Source organism: Hoplias malabaricus, chromosome 4 (assembly GCF_029633855.1).
Source record: "Hoplias malabaricus isolate fHopMal1 chromosome 4, fHopMal1.hap1, whole genome shotgun sequence".
NCBI classification, from domain to species: Eukaryota; Metazoa; Chordata; class Actinopteri; order Characiformes; family Erythrinidae; genus Hoplias; species Hoplias malabaricus.
The window spans coordinates 55065990-55087812 of NC_089803.1; the positions used below are offsets into that span (position 1 = coordinate 55065990).

Sequence of the window (21823 nt, forward strand, 5' to 3'; positions counted from 1 at the left end):
CAAACCAGCCTACAAACAATTATTTATACTCAGCAAATACTCATTATACCTGATCTATTTTGGCCCTCAAAGTGGCCACAGTTTTTTTTCTTTTTTATTGTTGATTTTGTTTTTGGGCTGAGACAAATTTTGGAGTGTTTACACAAAATGTTTAAACTACTCTGTTGTTCTTGCAGGGTTTGCAAGCCTTAAAAGAGTACCGCATGGCATCATCAGTGATTGAACAAGGCAAAAAACTTCTCCAGGAGATAACTGAAATCCCCCAGCAGCCCACCAGCAGGCCTGCACAAGTGGAACAGGATGGAGTGGGTTCTCTTTACTTAGCTTTTACTGATAGTTAAGACTTTTATTAAAGAAAATACATATCTAATTTACAATGCATTTCATATGTTTGTGTGTTACAGGTCGACAAACTCCAGAAAAGAAAGCTGCCTTCCAATGAGGTAGAGCTCAATGAACAACTGAAGGCTTTGGAGAGTAGCTCCTTAAATCACAAAAATGCAGAATTGCTAATGAACAAACCACTGGAGAAAGGGGTCTGTACTCAGACAGGTAGGAATTTTTAATGTTTTTCTCTAAAGATCTCCTATTTTGTATTTCTAATATATTCATTCATTCATTCATTGTCTGTAAGCGCTTATCCAGTTCAGGGTCGCAGTGGTTCCGGAGCCCACCTGGAATCATTGGGTGCAAGGCAGGAACCCACCCTGGAGAGGGCGCTAGTCCTTCACAGGGCGACTCACACTCACACATTCACTAAAACACTCACACTACGGACACTTTTTGAGCCGCCGATCCAACGTGTGTTTTTGGACCGTGGGAGGAAACCGGAACAATTCTAATATAGGTTTTTGCAATTCATTTTGAAGAGATATTTTGAATAGTAGCTTTTTAAATATCCTTTTGTTTGTTTCAGATAGAATGCCCTTAAGACACTGTTCAATATGTGGCCAAATTTTCATGTTAGACATTTTTTCAATAGCTGCTTATAGTTACTTGCAGACATATGCAGAGAATTAGGTCTATTAATATTATTTTTGCTTTTTGTTTGTTTTATGCAACAGAATCTCATGGCTGTGACCTCACTGGATATAAAGACCCTGTAGAGCTTCACACAGTCATCTGTTTCAGCCCTCTCAAAAGTGCCTTCAAAGAAGGTACTCGAGAGAGAGTATTGCAGTCACTCAGTTATCATGTAATGTACAGTGCAATGTAAAATTAAGAGACTACCCTTCATTTATTTATTTCCCAGTCAAAAGAAGCGTTAAATACTTTTAAAATGTTATTTTTATTCCAGACCAAAAACATGTATATACATATATGTTGCATACATACATACATACATACAGATATACATATTAGTAACACAAAATTACACAGAAAATAACTAATAAAATTTCTAATCTGTCCTTTTGACAGCTTCCCTTCTTTTAAATGCACTTGCTTTCAAAAACTAATCTGGATGAATATTTTTCTTGCCTTATATATATATATATATATATATATATATATATATATATATATATATATATATATATATATATATATATATATATATATATATATATATATATATATAATATTTTAGTGTTCACAAATATCACCAGAAAAAAAAGTTGTACTGGCTGTTATGATTAAATAAATGAATTCTTTTGTTTCTTTCAATTACAATAGTCATGAAGTTTAAACATAGCTCTTGCTTTCTGGAGTTTTCTGTGCTCCTGATGCAAAAAGCTTTGCAGGAGGATCAGCTGGAGCTGCTGCCACTGTGGGGACAAGAGATCTTAAGTTCTCTGAGCAGGTTTGTGTGTTTATGTTTTTATGCAGGTTTGTATGTGCTTTAGGTGATCATCTAGTTAAAAGTCTTAAATATGTTTTCATGAGCAGGCGAGATGAAGGCTTAATAGCCCCGAAGAAGCCAAAACAACAGATATGGAAAGATGTAAAGAAATACACATCATCTGTCATAGAATACAGCAATAAAGTAAGACAATATTCACAGATACATTTTTGTTTATACACTCTAGAGCTCTATCCATAATACTCCTACTTTTATGTTTTTACCAGAAACAAAAAGTCAGCAGCTTTCGGAGTGATAAACTAAAGAAAGACCCACAAAAGTCTCCTGGACCAGGAATCTCTGAGAAGTAAGCTATAATATTCACCCACGTCATGCATAAAGTTAAAATGTAAGAATTGCTCAAAAAGACCTTTTGTCAATATACTAATTACATAAGGGATTAAGAAATATAATGTAGAATTGCTTATAAGATTTCAGACCCTGGGTGACATATTGCTATCTAATAAAATTAAACAAAATAGACATTTTCAGAGTAATAACATATTGATACATTCTGTAGCCAGCCTTTTTCTGCATTTTTCAGTTGGCATAATGTTTTGTGAAGAATATAAACTTCAATAGCTAAATAAATAACTACAATGATGGCATAAAAATTTGGGAAAATTGAAATGGTGTACATTTTTTACTTAAGGTTTCCTTTCTGTCTGAAATGTGTATTTTCTGTGTTTTATTTTGTTGCAGCATGTTGCGTAGCAGAGATGGTAAGGCATTAGAGACTCTTATGAAGCTGCTAGCTCCGCTGGTCAGAAGACATCGGAGAAGGAGGAGGCTGAGGCAAGTTTGCTCAGAAGAATGGACATGGCGCTGCCACATTAACCTGGCCCTGGCCCAAGCACACCTAGGTCTGCTGAGGAAGAGCATGCAGCCTCATTCTAAAGCACCACAACAGTACTGGTACTCTTATACAGTTTTAAATTGCATGCTTTTTTTATTTCTCAGTAAACAATGGTAAAATATGCATGGAACAATTGCCAATATTCTTCTCATTTTAGTGCAGTTTGATTGCCATGTTTACCATATTGGAAACAAATGAAACATAAAATAGGAATGATTTCATAGCTTCTTATTATGTCTCATTATGTTTTTTTAAGTTATGCAAACACTAATTGTGTGTTGTGATCGGCAGAAGTTTTTACCTGTAAAGCATCACTTTTTAACATCACTTTTTTCACTTTTAACATCAACAAAACAACATACATTGTCACCAGATGTGTTCAGTTTTGTTTACATCAGAGATCCTGTACCACAATGGAACCGAATGTAATTTGGTATCATGGTTCACAATCCAGCTTTAATGTATTATGTTCTGGCATGTATCTTATTTCTCATCAAGCAGATTCAGTCTCTCAGGTCTCACCACTGAAAATGTTTTCTCTTTTTGCTGAACTACAGTTTTAGCAGGATGTCTCCACTTTTATTTTCCCTGGCACATACTGGAACACTGGTGAAATGGAAGAATATTCCTCAACACATCAGACCTCCTCAACTAATCCCACCAACCCTCAAAGTCAGGACTCAGCCTAAACTCATTTCCTGCCCTAAATCAACCATCCGAAAAAGCCAAGATACCAGCCCCAGTGAGTAAACATAACACTTTGAAGCTTTTAAATAATTGACCTTATTCAGATCCTTGTTAATGATGATTGGACAGATTTTGTCCCAGAGAGCAAATCTGGCCCAAAACAGAACTAAAGTCATCTAAACTCCAATTACTGTAGGTGACTATGAACTACATTCAGGGAATCCAACTAGCATTTAGTTGGAATATTGACCATTTCAGTAAAACTGTTATGTAAGTGTGTTTTGTTAAGTCTGATTGCCACGCAAAATAGAAATTGTTCAAAATCTAAACATTTTATTTGATTCCATATTCAAATATCGTTTAAATAAAAGGAGCACCGAACATCACTAAAGAAGAGACTGTCGACAGTGAAGAAGACAGTGACCTGGACTCCTCACGGACACAAATGACCAATGACTCAGACAGCAGTGAGATGGTTGCATTGAAACCTGCAACACAGTGCATGGTCTCTTACCTGCTTGAAACCCTCGACAAGGCCTCAGTACACTTGCGGAGAGCTATGGTACACATACATTTCCACTGAATTCAACTCACGTTATGCAAAATGTTGCAGTTAAAACATAAACATAGTGCACATTACAACATTAGACATTAAAGGACAAACATTCTAGTGAAATTTAGTGATAATATATGCAGTTCACATTGTGAATATCTTCATGCTTTATTAAACTATGTGTAGGTGCTGGCCCATCGTGGATGCCTTTGGACATCTTTGCAGTGGGTTTGTAGTATTTTGTGGGACCAGTTCAGCAACATGGTATTGCTGGTGCAGCATGACCAAATCTGTGACTCATCTAGCAAACTGACTCTAGATCAGTTGTGCACGGTGTTTACACCCCTGCTAGTACTAGCTTCAGATCTGCTCATGGACATGATGGAGAGGCTGCAGGTAGTGCTGGGCTATTTGAGTAAAAATATTACGTTACAGTATCCCTAATATAATTTACTGTTATATGCTGGAATTTTATTTTATTTATTTTATTATTTTATTCTTATAATATATGGAGTTATAAATTAACCAAAATTATAAATCATTATGACAAGAAACATACAATAAAACAAAACATACCTGGGTTTCAGCTAGTGAGAATTTATATATTTGTTTAAATTGTTGATTTCTTTTTTCATTTAATCAATTAGAGTTGGTTTATTTGAAAAAAAAAACTAAAAATAAATGTTCAATAAATGTTCAAACTTATATCACTTATACTAATACTTATACTAAAATATTTAGTATAAATATTTATGTGCTCTTTTTTGGAAACTGTATAGCTTGCTGAATCGAAGAGGCACTCAGGTAGTGTAGAGATGCTTGGAATGCATATGTGAGATCTAGCTTGACATGTCAGAGTCAAAGAATCTATTCTATGTATCTGTCTGTCCATCTTTCTCTCTGTCTGCTTTTCAATTCTGATACCTCTTCTTGTGTGTGATAGGTGTGGAAGGTGTATGATGAAGAAGAAGAAGTATTAGAGGCCAGGCCTCAGGGTGATGGAGAGCTGGTGGAAGTGCGTTGGCTAAGAAACCTTGTTCTGTACACACTGGAACTCCTCTACCACCAAGCCAAGTGGGAAACTCTCACACACCTTGCTTTGCTCTACAATTACTATACACGGTGAGCTCTCTCACTGAGGTGGGCAATTTTTTTTAGTTTATTTATTTTGTCTGGCCAAAGAATAGACACTTTGTTACTGGTGATGATGCACTTATTTCATTAACGTGATTAAAAGCACACTTCCTCCCAAGTGACAAAGATCTTTTGGGCTTCTTTAATTATTTAAGCTTTATATCTCCCCCTGTTGTCTGTATAATGAAGCATTTCATTTTTGCATCTATTTCAGGGAGCACTACACTCATATGATAACTCCTATATTGGTACATGCTCAGAGGAGACTGGTGGAAAGAATCAGTTACTTTGGAGGGCCTCCAGTCCCTCAACCTCAGTTCACACACACAGAAACTACAACTGGAGAAAAGGTGAACTTAAAATAGCAGACAGTTAAAACTCTTAAACTGCATGAAACATGGCGGTGCTAATTTAATTTTTCTGTAATAGATACAGTGTAATCTCTACATTGTGGGTTGTATTGTATAACATATTATTTAACTTCAGCATGTTTGTGAAACCCTGAAATATAGTTGTGATCAGAAAAAGCAATTGTGCTCAGGGTAATGTAATGTATGTAGCAGGCCAAAAATGAGGAACTAAAGCTATTAGGGTTTAAAGGGAAAATTTTATACCCCTCTTCCAAAAGTTAATGCAGTTCCCTAGGGTCCTAAATAAAATATCTTATTGGCAAGCTTTGGTTAAAATACCATAAGTATGAAACAACACAGTACGGTTCCTACCCTGTCTATTCAGGGTACTGCAGTTTGTACAAATCGTTTGCTCTTGTTGTGTATGTTTTACTCACTTTAAGCTTGTCTTTGTGCTCTCACATAAATGTGGGTCCCAGCACTGTGATTGGAGAGATTCACACTAAGAGGCAGGACAACTCCAAAGTGGCCACTTTTTTAACTCATCTTGTGCTGTATGATTTTCTGTGGTTTACAGATCAACTGTAGGAACTATGCGAGTAAACAGTTATTGTTACACTGGAGCTCCAGTGCAGAAAATCAGCACAGAGACACAGCAAGTAACGAAGGCTCTGAACCTCTGGAGCTGGCAGGTATACAGTGATGATGATCATGCTCATTGCTCTTTACATGCTCATTGTGCTGTGAGTGCATGTCTAAGTGGTATTTTTTTTCTGCACAGAAGTGAAAAGGTCTATGTGTGTTGTGTGTGTGCCATTGGATATTGAGGACACATTGAGCTGTTTCAGAGAAACGTTGACCAAAAGCAGCTACACGTTGCGCACATTCCAACACAGCCGCACATTGCTCCTGCTTCTGCTGGCTGGCACACAGCACTGTGAGTCTCACTTACTATCCTGCACACACACTACATTTGAGACCAACACAGAGGAGATATTGGGTTTTGTTGAAAAAAATTAAATGTATTGTATGAGGGAAATATACAAACAGTGTGTAAATTTAAATTTGTTGAACAGTATGGGGAGATTATGAACATGCTTAGTAAATTCATGATGTATGATAATGCATATTTCCTTCACACTGTAAGTTCTTAAATTAAATGATTCTCTAGCAAAGGAGGTACCATTCTGTAAAGACCTATGCAGTGGCACACCAGGCAGAGTGGAGTTTAACATAGCAGCCACTACTGCACCATCCGTTGGCCCTCCAGATCTAACCAGTGAGGACTACAGCCCTGTGGGTTCTGTATACAACAGCCCTCTGCCTCCTTCCCATATCCCGACTGCCCTCTCTTCTTACAGCAGCTCTATCAGTGAGAAAGTACCACACAGTCAATATTTACCATTTATTAGTATATAATTAAAAGTTAGTACGTCATGTTCAGTTCACTACTTCCCTTTATCCACTAATGCAGAATACCTTCAGGCAAACAAATACAACTCCCTCAAGGTTCAAGCCCTGCATGACCTTGGGAATCTACATTTCTACAATGGGAACAAAAAGTATGTGATAAAAATAAGTTGTTACATTAATCTCTTGTATATCTCATTAACTGTATCCTTACAAATAATGCTATGCTTTTTTTAAATGTTTCCTGGGTAGGGCCGCTCATTCACACTGGAGCAAGGCTCTAGACTGCGCCTTGCAGACTACAGGGGTCTTGGAATCCTGGGATGGAGATTCATGGGCCAACAGCTCATCTCAGCAGCCCCTGAGGCATGCTGGCATCTGGGGCTGTCTCCAGGGAGCTTTGCTGTCAGCCAAGATTGCTCAGTGTGTAAAATTTATATCGGAAAATTTTATGATAGGTTAATAAGCTTTCAATTTAGCAATTAATCAGTTATGACCACATCTGATTACAGGTATATCCTGACTTTCAACATTAGCCAGCGTACAAAATGCTGTCTTCTTTCTGCCAAACTGTTCAAGGTAAAAGTTCATATAAAAGTTGTCAATGCTCATGACCCCCACAAGATTACCACAGAGCAGGTATGATTTGGAAGGTTGATTATTCTAGTGCTGCAGTGACACTGACGAGGTGGTGATGTGTTAGTATGGGTTGTGCTGGTGTGACTGGATCAGACACAGCAGTTTTAAAAAACAATATTATCAATATTTCAAAATTAATTATTTACAACATCTGTCACTGACTGTCATTACAGGGCACTGTCATCAGTTCAGCGCAATCATTTTAAAATGTTGTTTAAAAATATTAATACTGACAAAGCCAATATGTTTATGTTTGAAGGTGATGTTATTTAAGGATTTTGTTTGTTTGTTTTTCAGTGTCTGCTGACTGCAACTCTGCCACATCCTGAAAATGATCTGGAATACTGTTCGTACTTGCTGAAGATTAAGCTGATCCCTGGAGTGGATCCCTTTTCAGAGACAGAGTGGGGCATTGCTGCCTGTGCTGTGTCGAGCCTGGCTTTCTTATGCCATTCACTCTACATTTCAGGACATTATCTCAGGGTACATGAGCCACACACCCCTTAACCCATAAACTTTTTTAATCACAATATAAGTTTTCATTTTATATTTTTTATTAAATCTAGACATTATAGGACATTTTAATCCTTTATCGAACTATATTGCGTATTGCCCTATATATATTGGCTATATTCTCTTAAACTGGAAATTAAACTATTATATATTTTCAATTTTTGGGGTTATCTTGATTAAGTGATAAAACATTGAGATTTTAATCATATGTTCTTTAAAATGCTTTTTATAGCATGAAATAAAATTTGAATTCTAACATCATCCAAAAGCTAAAAATGTATTCATTTCAATACATAATATACCATTAGTGCTATTAAAGCATTTTTTATAACTTCAATTTAAAAACGGATAAAAGAAAAGTTAAATGTGCTGTATACAATTTCAGTCCGGTACATTTTTTGTCATATTTAGCGAATATTTCCTCACCATTTTCTCTCTAGAAAATCATAGATAACACTGGAAAAGGAAAAGGAAAAATGGAGTGGACTGAACATCAAAACACTACTCCAGCTAATCAGTAACCAGGCTCTTTTTCCCTTCCTGGGTCTGGTGCTCTCTCTTTGTTGCTGGCTCTGTTGCTCCCTCGCTCTATTGCTAGCTCCTGCATTCCTTTTCTCCATTGCTGGCACCAGTGCTCTCCATCTCTGTCACCCGCTCTCTCCCTCCGTTTTGCACTCAGGCACTTTCTTAGCTTGTTGCCTCCTCAGTCGCAGCCAAGAAACGGCATCTAGAGGCATTTCAATGATGGAGAGATCTCAGAATTTTGAAAGGCATTAAAAGGATGAGGATGTTTCCCTATTCTTGTTACATAAATGGTAACTTTGTCTTATTTTTGCTCTTTCAAGGATGCAGCATGTAATGTTAATTAAGGTGGTATGGAATTTAAATTTGGAGTACCGTAGCTAATTTTGCATAAAAGTAAACACATGCAGAGTGTGCTACAAAACAAAACAAACTGAGTAGCAAATGAGATTGGAATGAAATATGGGAATTCAAACAATGAAATAAGCCTTACAACAAGCTATTTCAACAACAAGCAAGCTGTAGTCAGCTTTGTGCATGAACAAAAGGCCCTTGCAATGTATATGCATGGCTATGGGGCAGAGTGTGAGTTTGTTTTGCTGGAGGATAGTTCTCAAGAATCGTGTAGGTTGCCTTTAAATGAAATAAATATCAATAATGTTGTCAATATTAATGGCAAAGCTATATTGTGTATGTTTTTGTGCCATCAGCGTGAAAAATTATGTATGGCCTTATTGGCTTCCGATGTATATTATATGCATGTAACTTTTGTTTTTGATTTGTAAATAAATATATATTGGATGTTCCAAATGTAAGACTGTGATCCAATTTCAAACACAAGCTGTGGGGGAACAGAGAAACCAAGACCAGGTTTGCCTCTTCCCCTAAAATTTTGTCTACAATTGGATCATTGTGTTTTGTATTTCTGCCCAGTAATTCTGGGTAAGCTCCGGACTCACTAAGCAGTTACAGACAACGAATGAATGAATGAATAAATACATGTTTTCTATTCTATTTCTACGCATTTCCTTACTTTCCTCTTTCCTTACTTTTGAGATACCCTGTATTTTTAGCAACAGTGAATTTTCCTTGAAATCATATAGTTTGTTTGTTTATTATGTTTCTATATCTGTTTGCAGGCTCTTCCCCTGCTTGTACTTTACCAATACATAGCCAGCAAGGTGTGCAAAGACACACACCTCACAGCCAGCTGCAGAATACTGAAGGTGTGTAAAAGTTAGCTATGGCTGTGTATTCCATGTTTTTTGCTGTTAATTAGCTTGAAACTTAGGTACACAATGGCTCTTTTGTTCCCTTTTTTTTGTAAAAGAGGCCTTTGTTCACTGAAAGCTGTGAAACCCCTAAGACTTGTTTTCTTTAACAGGTGTATTGTATTGCTTTGTAATAATGGAGTATAGGTTTTGAAACTGTAAAAAAAATAATAAAATTTTGCATTTTGGGACTGCTCCATGATAGCAGTGCCCCTCAGGTTTAACTCTATTATGCAGATGGCCTGTTGTACTACACTACAGAATTAAGATGGCACATCACAGATTAGTGGGACAGAGTTCTCGCTGCCTGATGACATGATGACAATCTTCCCTTGTCTTTTTCATCCTTGCTTGCTGACAATGGCCACATCGATTTCAGAGCATTAGTTAGTGTTCACCTACTGGAACAATTACCTGATGCTAGAGACCATGGTTAGCCTTTAATATCTGAACAGCCTGGTTATATAATTCATCCTCTCTTATCTGCAGGTTAAGATGTTGACAAAACTCAACCTTTTTGCTGAAGCAGTGAGAGAGCTCCACAGTCTTAATTTAGGAGAAGACGTTCCTCTGTTCCATAGCAGCTACAATGGAGTCGAGAAAACCTGGGTATAATATTATTGATATAATGATTCACACAGATTATATTTCAAGTTGTCTGTTGCATATAAATGATTTCTTACTCATGCACCCATTCATACTTTGTATTACAGCAAAATTGATCCTCACTTAACTGTTTTCATAGGCATGGAAGAAATTTACTAATTATAAACCCCTTGATGATCCTTCTAATCTCCAGGTGAGCATCAATGCTGTGTAGTTTTAAAATAATAAATAGAGAACAAAGCCTTTATTGCCAGCAAAACACAGTTTGTTTTCTTCTTGCCAGGTTCTGAAGGAGCTGATGAACGAGAGGCCCAGTGAAGAGGTCATGGCACTGTATGGCAGTAAACTTACCGGTCATCTCTTTCTGGCAAGAATTCAACTCATCACGGCAATGTGCAGCACTATTTATGATCTCCCTGAGCCACTTTCACCAGGTACATTATGACAGGCAGCAAATAGAGGCCACAGTTCTGCTTTTAGCTCCAAATGAATCAATTTATTTTATCTGTAATAAATGATTAAGTGTGTAAAACTCATAGAAGGTATTGACATAAATCTACACTATATATGTATTTTTTTTTATATATGAACACAGGGGATTTGGAGCCTGAGGGAAAGTGCAGTGATCTTGACCAGTCAAACCCCTGCAGTAAAGAATCTCCCTGCAGCAGCCCCACCACAAAGTACAAGGTGCCCCAAGACCTGCAGGTAGATCCTCTGAAGGACAAGCTTACTCGAGGCCAAGTCAAGGTATCTAGCCTTAACATTTTACAAACTTTTGCCCTTTGAAAGAGTCACACATATTTTAGTAAGCCAAAAATGGATCACAAACACATGGCTACTTGGGATGAATCATCCAGCTAATTTTAACATAATATTTTATTTCCAAGTTTCATGATCTACGTAAAAATGTGGATATTTTGTTTGACTTTGAATACCAAAAGAGAATGGGGAATCCAAAAAATTATTTTATTTTTTGGAAATTATGCAAAACACACACAAACATGCTTGTACTTACTTGGACTACTGCTACTTACTAATGATGATGTATGTTCTCCTGCAGGAGATGATGCTGAGAGAGGCCTCCATCCAGTTGAGTTCTCAGTTCTTTGACTTTCAGAACATCCAGACAGACCCTGAAGAACTGGAGCTGGGTGTGGAGACCAGACTGCTGCTGTCCAGCATCAGCCTGCAGCAGGGCAAAACTGCATACAGGTCAGAAAAGGGTTCATTGTGTTTATGTGCACATTTGCGAGTTTGTTTTCATACTTTATTTAGGCCAGAAATATCTTGTATGTAAACTCAGGCCTTAGGTTAGAAGTTAGACCTGACAAATATGTGTGTATGCATAAACAAAGCTGTGTGTGTATGTGTGCATGCCTATAAACATCCTCCACTTCCTCATACAGTGCTGATCTGGCTGTGTCTGCTCTGAGGCTACTGCAGGAGTCTCCTCTATTTCATTGCAAGAATCCCCCTCAGCAGTCCTCAAGAACTCCATCCTCTGCACTTAAACAAAGTGCCAAAGCCCAATTACAGCAGGTACTTTGGACCTGTAATCAGTGTCACTTATATGTCTGACATGCTTTCATGCCTTATTCCTTCTTTTTGTTTGTTTTATAACCTAACAAATAAAGTTTTCTGATATTTGTTTAATTTTTATAAAAAATTTAATGTTCTGGGGAAGCCCATTTTCACCAGGTAGAAAAGTATCACCAGTTTGATTCAGTATCTCAAAATAACTACAATATTATAAACAATTGACTTCGTCAAAATAAATGATTATTGCTTATTATTCTGAAACAGCTTAATTTTTGAAGTCTAATACAGCTTATTCATTCATTCATTATCTGTAACCGCTTATCCAGTTCAGGGTCATGGTGGATCCAGAGCTTACCTAGAGTTATTGGGCGCAAGGTGGGGACACACCCAGCGCCAGTCCTTCACAGGGCAACACACACACTTACACATTCACACCTACGGACACTTTTGAGTCGCCAATCCACCTACCAAAGTGTGTTTTTGGACTGTGGGAGGAAACCGGAGCACCCGGAGGAAACCCACGCTGACACAGGGAGAACACACCAAACTCCTCACAGACAGTCACCCGGAGCAGGACTTGAAACCACGACCTCCAGGACCCTGGAGCTGTGTGACTGCGACACTACCTGCTGCACCACCATGCCACCCCTAATAGAGCTTAACTCAACAAAAAAAATTTGAAACTTGAAAGAATACCTAAATTTTAAACTGCTATTTCAAGATTCCTTATTTTTTATTTTTTTATTGTTTTTAAACAAATATTAACTGATAAATTTGAATACAAGTGTGCTTTGCTCAGATCCCTATATTTATGTATCAGTCATGTTGTATGAGTGTTTCCACTATAAATGTTTCATGGACATGTTTAGGTTCATTTGTTGTCCATTGTTGTATTTTGCTATACAGACAGGACTGCATGGATCAGACTTTGCTTCTGGACCACACTTGGGAGATGTTCCAGCTGCAGTGCAGGCAGCTGAGCGTATGGGCCGTTCCTTTTGGTTGTGCTGCAGACTGACTGCTGTCCAGTGCCTTACTGCTCATGTCCCTGGGATTGCTGTCTATTCAGGTCAGCAGAACACCCCTGTCCAATAACACTGCAATTTAGACTGATTTAATTTTACATAATGTAAAAAACGTTATATTATATTATATTATATTATATTATATTATATTATAGGACTAAAACATTGCAACTGTTGTTATAATAAAATGCTTCAATGTCAATACACTGGATAAAGAAACTTGGCCAGGGAGAATACCCATGCTTCTCACTTTTCTAAGTAAATCTGATTTTAGAGTTTTATTTTATTTCTCTACAAAACACTGAATACACATTATTTTATGTTATGATTTATGTTCTGTTGCTAATTATTTTATTCACTGAGATGGGTTGTCTGTCCTCCACCCCCCAACCCTACCCCCAAAAACAAGCCCTTAATTGTGCTCATGATGTAACCTATCTACAAACAAGACACAAGCTGCATTTTTTGGACTAAATCAAATCTTAATAGAAAAAATTATAATAATAAATGCTGCCTTTGCAATTGAAAAATTACACTCTTGCAAACAGTGCTTGCAATAATAATAATAAAAAAAAAACTACCCACACTACACACACAGACCCATAATAATGGTTGTCATATGGTCATCCTAGGCCTGATATGACATGCAACACAAAGATAATATTTAATCCCAAAACACAAACATAACAAACACTGTAGATTCCAATCAACGTTCAATATTTTTAAGCAAAGATGGCTCACTTTTTTGTGCCGAACATTGTAAGGGATTTGTTAGTCTGTTCCAAAAGAATATTTCCCAGTGGAAGATTGCAAAAAATGTAGGTGTTTAATCATATACCGTAAATAAGTTGAAAGATTCTGGGAATCCAGAGAATTCTATGTCTCTGTCGGGCAAGGCCAGAAACAACTGTTGAATGTGCCTGACCTTGGAAGTTCAGATGTCATTGTTTTCAAAGCTGTCGTGCAACAGTGATAAATATAGCTCTATGCGCTTTAGAGTATTTTGAAAAACAGTACTTAATTGTCACTTAATACAATCTGCTGCTGCTGCTGCTGCATCAAGAAATGCAGCTTGGACCTATTTATTACACAAGGAGAAAGCAATGCATCAGTTCTCTGGTCTCAGACTCATTTCAGATGGTCAGATGAGCCCACGTATCAGCTTGTTTTCAGTATACATGCATTTCTGTGCACTGGCGAATGCATGCGTCTGTGCCCACAGTATTTGTGACTTGCAAACGTGTGAAGGCGTCAATGTTGTCGAGATATATTTGGATTTTACAAAAAAAAAATTATGAGAACAGTTAAGTGCTATCAAAATAATGTAATAATGATGTAACACAGTTTTTGAACATTTTTGTAAATTTTTTTATATATTTGTAAAATACCATCAAGTAGTTGAAAAAAATAAAATGATTCCTTTGTGAATTGCCTTTGAAATGAAGCTTAAAGAGAAATTACATCTTAGATTCTTGTTTTGATGTATTTCACAAACAATTGCAAGGCTTAGAGGATTTGTGTGTGTGTGTGTGTGTGTGTGTGTGCAGGTATGGACAGCAGTGTTGAGGCAGCCAGGCTGCTGAATGAGGGTCTTGCTGAGGCTGAGACCTGGGGAGATCCAGACACCCAGGCCTTGCTGCTCCTACAGGAGACCATGCTGAACACTCAGTGTGGGAAATCTCCAAAGGAAAACATCTCCATTCTGCAGGCAACTGCCTATATCACTTTATAGATTAATCTTTTAAAGTCTTTTAAGGACCTGTGGTAGTTTAGGGACCTGTTATATGAATAAAACATTTATTCCTCACTCTCATAATTGCTTAAATATATGTTTAATTGTAGCTAATTAGTAAATCATAGTAGTTGCTTTAAATGAGGTTAAAATCTGATCAAGTTGTGCAACATTAAGATGGATAACCCTTATAATTCCAGTCTTGCTAAATCATAGTCGAGGGTTCACACTGAACATGCTTTTTTGTTTTTTTGCACGCCACTGTAATTATGAGAGCTGTGCTGGAGATTAGACTTAAAGGGTCCATATATAAATACATATTGATGCTTATCGTATAACATTCAGTGTTAATCTGTGTGTGTGTGTGTTTAGGAGGCAGTAAGTCTGCTCTCTGGGCGTAGTGCTCTGTCTCAGGAGTCTGAGCTCACTCTTGCCAAGGCCACACTGCTGCTGAGTGAACTTAGGGGTTTGGGCAGCCAGTCACTCTGCCTGCTCACTCAGAAACTACTACAACAACAGGTCATTACTCACTCACTGACTGACCCTCACATGATTTAGGCTCTAGACTGTTGCCCGGTATGTCTGCCCATATTGGCTATTCATGCATAGCTGTTTCTATAATAATAGAGAGGTTTGTCTCTCCTGTGTTACTTCAAGCCATTTTATAAATCTGTCTGTCGCATTGACTTCACAGCTGTGTGCCATGGGGGAGTGTGTAGTGCTGAAACAAGGGGGTAGCCTGCAGCTGTGTTCTAATATAGGTTTTAAGAATATTTACTACCCACAACTCCCTCTACTGGCCAGGACAACAATGCATTTGGGTAAGACCTTTCTACAGTTAAGAAAATACAATTTGTTTGGTATTATTTACTAATTTGATCAAAACAATGTTAATTTGATAAAATATTAAATAATGTTATCATTGTTTACAATATATGGGGGTGGAAATAAGTATTATTTGGTTAAGAAATAAAATTAGTTCTTGTGCAATTTTTTGATTAACTTAAGCCATTTTAATTTATCCCAAGCAGCTTTTGTTTGTTACTATACTTGTATCAATATGTCGTTGAAAGTTCTGCCTTCTTTCTCTTTTTATATCTCTAAATCTTACTGAATCTCTCTGAATTTTATCGGATGATTTTAATCATGAGGGTATTTTCATCTTGCTGTAATGTCTATTCAAATAAAATGCACACAAAACTGCTTAATAACTGCAAATGTTACTAGACAACCAAACCAGTAAAATATTCTCAAGCAGGTTGTCACTGAAGGACTGTGGCAAATGTGATGATGACAGCAGTAGAGCCTATTGGAGTGACTTTAAATTATTCAAAGCTGTTCAGGGTGGTTCACAGAGAGAAACTGAGCAGAACTGTGTGATTGACAAAGAAGAATAAAAATTTGTTTTAATTTGATTCTATGTTATTAATTGTATTTTTATTTCAAAATTAGATTTTTTTCAGTTAATGTTTGTTACTTCCACCACTTATATAAAAGAACATGGCACAGATTAAAATTGCAATGTTAAATATCTTTGAAAAACAAAAACCCAGATGAAGCAGAGTTTAAAACACAGCATCTAATTAAATTGTAGTTTATCTTTTGTTTTCATATTTATGTTTCTGAAATAATGATAATGAATTGTTGTTATACTCCAGGTCGCTGTTTGGCAGTGCATGCTATGATGAAGGCCTCTGAGGAGGGAGAGGACCACTCAATGTCCTGGCTCTCTGCTCAGGAGTTACTGGATACTGCACTCATCATATCCAATGCCTCCGCCTGCAGGAACCACCAACTGGAGGCTGATATTCTCTACTGCAGAGGTGAGCAGTAACTGAGAACCATTTATTTTTGTATTTTTTAGTAATTTTTTTATTTTTGCCTATGAGATGGGAGTACACTTCCTATGTGACTTGTAGCTTGTACGTGTTTATGCTTAATGTAGCCCTGTGTTCCTGCAGGAATGGTGGAAAGAATCTTGATGTCTTTAAATGCAATTCAGCACCAGGCAGTGGTGGAGACCTTTCTGGAAAGCATCAAACTTGCCCATTCTCACTGCCACAATCTTCAGTGAGTTATGAGAGAATGTGTAGCAGGAATTGACCAATTAAACAAATTTATTCTGTATTGGTGTACATCTCTGTGTGTATGTATTATGCAGGTTAATTCACAGATGTTATATGGAGATGGTTCTAATATACCTGCAGCAATGGCAGAAGAGTACTGCTCTTGCCAAGTCTGCACCCACTCCAGCACCTGCTGAATCAGACAACAAGGTAATGATTATGGAACAGGACATAATGGTGCATTAGCTCGTAAGTGACATAAGCATAAGTTTTTGTCTACTTCCTCTAGCCCAAAGCTTGGAAGCGTGTGAGATCTACTCTTAATAAAAACCTGACTGTGGATCAAAGTCAGTTACTTTTCTGGGTTTGTTTGAGAGCTGCCACAAAGGTGAGATACAAACATGCAGAAATACACAATGTTTAGCCGTAACTTATGACCACCTCCTTGTTTCTACACTCAATGTCATTTCTCTTAGCTCTACTGATGATACTGGAGAACCTCATAGTTCTACAATTACAGATAGTACTCCATCTGTTCCTCTACCTTTCATCCTGTTGTTACAGTGGTCAGGACCACAGCAGAGCAGGCATGATTTGGGTGGTAGATCGTTTTCAGCGTTGCACTGACACTGACGCGATGGTGATGCTTTATGTGTTGTGCTGATTCAAAAGGATCAGACACAGCTGTACTGCTAGAGTTCTTAAATCTCATAGTGCCAATGTTGGACTGGTCCAGAAACCAAAAATAATCAACCAACAGCATCCTGTGGGCAGTGTCAAAAGTAACCTCAGCAACAGATGACCTACTGCCTCTGACATCTACCACGTGGAACAACAAGTTGTGGATGTTGAGTGCACACAGTGTTTAAACACTCCAGCAGTATGGCTGTATCTGATCAACACCAATGCAGCACAGTATAACATAGCATAACTAGGTAGGTATCACTACAGCACTGAAAAATATCCACCACCCAAATCATACCTGCTCTTTGTGGGTCCTGTGGGGGGTCCTGATCATTAAAGAACATGATTAAAAGGTGCAAAAAAATTCTATGTCAGCAACAGGTGGACTACATTCGGTAATTGTAGAATTACAAAGTGCTCCTGTATGATTAGTGTAGTTGAATCACCGTATGGATGGTGTGTGTAGAAACAATGAGGTAGTCCTATTGTTATGATTAATCGGTGTATGTAAATGACTGTGTAATGACAATATGTGATTGTAAACTCTAACAAGATTTCATTCAATTTTATAGACAACAGAGGCTATTGCCAGCTTTAGCCATTTGTGTGGCTACACGGGTTCTGCAGGTCCACTTAATCTTCCATTACTTGAAGCTCTTCCTGACTTTGCTGCCAGCGATCTACTCATTCCATGCGGTAGTTAGAAAAAGATTTTTTGTAAATATACAATTTATACACAAATATACATAGAGGCATGAAAATTCTGTTATATATACAGTGAGCTCTAAATATCTGGAACCACTAGTGACAATGCTTATATAATAAAGCTATTTCAGGTTAGCTGCTTATGTTACATTTAGGGATAGAATTAGATTTAGCTTTAAAAATTGTATTACCTATAGGCAGTTGCATATCATCACAGCCCAATGATAAACAATATAATACATTATTATTTGTTGATTTTCCACATTGTGTGAAAATTTCATGGTGAATTGGCCAACAGTAATGCTCCAGAACTACTCTGAATAAAATCTTTTTCCATTGACTTCCATTGTAAGTTAAGAAGGTTTCTTCCCTGTCTTGTAGAGTTGCTGTTTCGGAAATACATGTTTTTTATTGGACAGCGACAGTATACATATGCGTTGTGACAGATAAGATTAAAAAACAATCCTATCTGTGCATGCTTTTGAACACCAGGGGGTTTGGAAGATCCTGTTGGATTTCAGAGCAATGTGACTTCAGAGAAGGACAGTGAACTAAGCAGAAGAAAGAATGCCCAGCTGACCTGGGTGCATCTTTCCCGTTACTACACTCACCTACTCAACCTCAGGCACATATCCACACAAACCGGTATTACAGTCCTTCGGGCCTTGCTGTGACTTATGTCATTCAAGAGCTTGTATTTTATTATATTATGCAATAAATCACTGTGACTATATGCATCTGTTCTTATATAGTGCTTGTGTGTGTTCTGATCAGTGGCAGAGCAACATCTGGAGGGGCTGATGTCTGCAGCTGGTGACCCCAGTCTGTCTCTCAAACTCTTTCAGCTACACATTTTCTTTAGCCGTCACCTGGACGTCTACAGAGAGCAATGTGTTGTGCCTGACCCTCCAGCTGCCCTCATCCTGGAGCCTCACACTATACAGGTACTGCATACAACACACTCTACATAGACCAGTGTACCATGCCTAATTGCCATGATGCCCTCTGGGTTGTTTTGAAGTCACCAATAATTTCTAAACAGTTTACAAATTATTTTTTATTATTAATAATTAAAATAAATAAAATATTATTAATAAACCTTCATGAATTGCTTAATGCCTAGTGCTCCAATATTTCCCATTTTGGTTACTACAACGTAGAGACTGACACAAATAGACATTTGCCTAGTTGTACTTTGTGGTTCATATTCATATTTTGTTGGAATTGGTTCATTGTATAGCTAATGTGATAGTAGGTGGAGTAACAGCATCACTGCAGCTCTTACATTGGCTAAAGTTGGCTAATATCACCCTGTGGCTGGGATGGAATACCACCACAGCATTGTTCTTATCATTAAAATGCTTTTAGTAAATGTTATTATTTTTAATCTTTAAATTGCAGTTGCAGAGTAGAATTAACTTTTACAGCACTGTCCTAAAATTAAGGGGGAGGTGGTAGGGAGGGGATGTTTACCTACCCTCCTCCAAAAGTTACACAGTGCAGTTTCTGCAGTTCTGAACCAGGCCTAGTAATGTCAGAGGCACTGTTCTCCCTATTATAGGTCAATGAAGCATCACATTGATTTTGAAGCTGTAATTTTAAGGTAAAAATACTACTTAGTGTTCCTTTAACTGGAAGTAAAATGTAAATCCAGTGAATGTTTTTATGTCCTGGCCACACACAGACATTAGGCTAATTGGCTTGGTGGTGCTAGCACAGTCTTCCCCTTATACCAGCTGGTAATTGGTCTTTTGTTTTGCGGTTTGTGTGCAGTTGTCCCATGCTGTGAAGATGTCTGTGTGTCAGCCCAAGCAGCCAGTGTCAGACCTGTACCCCTGGGCTACAGTGGACACTCAGCAGCTGTGTGTCCAGTGGTATCATCCCACGTTGGAACTCAGTGGACTGACTCTCAGCACGGTACTAAAGCAACCTCAACCTTTTTCCCCTTAATCTTCTATAACATACTGTATCCCTCAGTACTGAAAACTTGTTTAATTACACAAAGAGTTGTTATTTATGTCATGAACCAATGTTCCGATGATGTGATGTATATTTTTCCTTTTTTTTCTCATTTTCCACAGATTGCACTTGTCTTTGCACTTAATAAATCTCCTCTCTCTGCCATGCGTCCCAACACAGTTTCCATCAACGACTTACAGGCTGGACAGAAGCTCATTCCTACGGACAGGTTAATATAAAATGATATCAGAATGTAGTGTCTAAGTGACATAGAAATTTCACTCAGCCATAACGATTTCTTTGTGCACAATGAAGGAACAACAGTGGTTCCTATAACAGTTTCAGCCCACCATATGCCACTGCAAACCTTGTTCATGCCAAGCTTTCAGTTTAAACCTATTCTGTCTGTTCTATTGTTGTCTACTCTTCTGTCTCTGCTGGCAGACTGAAGGCTCTTCGTGAGCAGCTGATCTCAGCCTGTATGGAGGTCAAAGATTTGACTGCATCTGCTTTACTTACTCCCAGCATCATTCCCCCCTTCGGCTCCAAACAAGGGAGTCGACGCAGCAGCAAAATCTCTGTTAAACTCAACACCTCCAGTCCTCAGGAAAAGGTCTGTGCCAAGCACATCAATTAACAATTCCATTCAATAACTAGAACTTAACTTGAACTGTTGTCCTACCTCAACTGCTTTATTGTTTTGAATGTTTTAACCCAGCTAATCAGATTATTTGTAAACACTTCCTGAACCAAATCAGGTTTTAGAGCAAATCATGTGCAGAAATGGGGTGTTTGAGAACTGAGAATTTTGAGAAACCAGCTGAAAGGCATTGTGCTGGCAGAGAGAAGAGCAAAAGGACACTTGTTTGTATGGAATAAATAACATGCATGTGGTTGGTATTAGATGCTGCTGGAGAAAACCAAGCATATTTGTACTCAGATAAGGAATCTGCTGAAACCTGATTTAAATTCACATCCTGTCTCTGAGGTAGGTAACAGGAGCACATTTCATACTCACAAACAACACCAGCTTCTTCCTGCACAGAAAACAACAGTCTAGTTACTACATTTTTTTTCTGTGCTCCTGTGCTGCAGGTTCCTTTTGAGCCAAGTATTCAGACCCTGCGTGACTTGGAAAAGTGCTTTAACCCTGCAACAGGAGCAACTTTGGTGGACAAAGATCTGACTGACTGGCTCTTCTCCCTTCTCACCTGATACAGCAAGGCAGCTTCATGGAACATCAAAGAAGTTCTGTGGATACTCAATTCCAGTTCTGAAAGGCATTTTCCTGCATTTCGGTGGTTTTCCTGCTCATTTTACAACTGGTTCAACCCATCTGTTTATAGTCAGGTTTTATTAGGGTTGATTTAACAGCTGTGCTGTAAGTTCCTCCTTCTTGATTACTGCTCTATAGTCAACAGCAAAAAGGCTGAATTCTATTATTTTTTTCACCAATATTGTAAAGAGACTTTACATTTTAGTGAAAACAAATACCATTAAACACTTTAGCATTGCAATGTCATCTCTATAGAGGATGTGCACTTTGTATCACTATGTATAACTTTGAAGATCAACAAAGCATATTTTGGGCTCCTGAAATTTTGCAGAAAACTGCATGCTGTGATTTGATTCCTGTCTCTTGTGCCTAAATAAAGAATAAAACAAATTATTCTGAATTTATTCATACCACTTCTAAGTCAAGAACTCTTTGCACATTCTACTAGTTTCA

General features: G+C 37.7%; 1 protein-coding gene across 2 annotated transcripts in view; it reads left to right on the plus strand.

Moving 5' to 3' along the window:
• Positions 1–21725, plus strand: part of cfap54 (cilia and flagella associated protein 54) — a 33416-nt gene extending 11691 nt beyond the window's left edge. For both annotated transcript variants that reach the window (XM_066667758.1, XM_066667759.1), the window contains 42 exons: positions 177–305; positions 405–552; positions 1065–1157; positions 1675–1801; positions 1888–1984; positions 2068–2147; positions 2543–2755; positions 3254–3438; positions 3755–3945; positions 4123–4332; positions 4880–5058; positions 5285–5420; positions 5998–6112; positions 6202–6357; positions 6592–6792; positions 6895–6982; positions 7083–7253; positions 7343–7409; positions 7767–7952; positions 9644–9730; positions 10265–10384; positions 10521–10574; positions 10665–10815; positions 10977–11131; positions 11445–11596; positions 11791–11923; positions 12830–12992; positions 14496–14656; positions 15053–15199; positions 15375–15501; positions 16339–16503; positions 16642–16750; positions 16842–16956; positions 17036–17134; positions 18003–18126; positions 18628–18780; positions 18910–19079; positions 19909–20052; positions 20217–20323; positions 20539–20707; positions 20999–21082; positions 21190–21725. In XM_066667758.1, coding sequence (XP_066523855.1) covers positions 177–305; positions 405–552; positions 1065–1157; positions 1675–1801; positions 1888–1984; positions 2068–2147; positions 2543–2755; positions 3254–3438; positions 3755–3945; positions 4123–4332; positions 4880–5058; positions 5285–5420; positions 5998–6112; positions 6202–6357; positions 6592–6792; positions 6895–6982; positions 7083–7253; positions 7343–7409; positions 7767–7952; positions 9644–9730; positions 10265–10384; positions 10521–10574; positions 10665–10815; positions 10977–11131; positions 11445–11596; positions 11791–11923; positions 12830–12992; positions 14496–14656; positions 15053–15199; positions 15375–15501; positions 16339–16503; positions 16642–16750; positions 16842–16956; positions 17036–17134; positions 18003–18126; positions 18628–18780; positions 18910–19079; positions 19909–20052; positions 20217–20323; positions 20539–20707; positions 20999–21082; positions 21190–21309 — 5781 coding nt within the window. In that variant the 3' untranslated portion in view covers positions 21310–21725. The remainder of the gene's footprint in view (positions 1–176; positions 306–404; positions 553–1064; positions 1158–1674; positions 1802–1887; positions 1985–2067; positions 2148–2542; positions 2756–3253; positions 3439–3754; positions 3946–4122; positions 4333–4879; positions 5059–5284; positions 5421–5997; positions 6113–6201; positions 6358–6591; positions 6793–6894; positions 6983–7082; positions 7254–7342; positions 7410–7766; positions 7953–9643; positions 9731–10264; positions 10385–10520; positions 10575–10664; positions 10816–10976; positions 11132–11444; positions 11597–11790; positions 11924–12829; positions 12993–14495; positions 14657–15052; positions 15200–15374; positions 15502–16338; positions 16504–16641; positions 16751–16841; positions 16957–17035; positions 17135–18002; positions 18127–18627; positions 18781–18909; positions 19080–19908; positions 20053–20216; positions 20324–20538; positions 20708–20998; positions 21083–21189) is intronic.
• Positions 21726–21823: the final 98 nt, after the last annotated feature.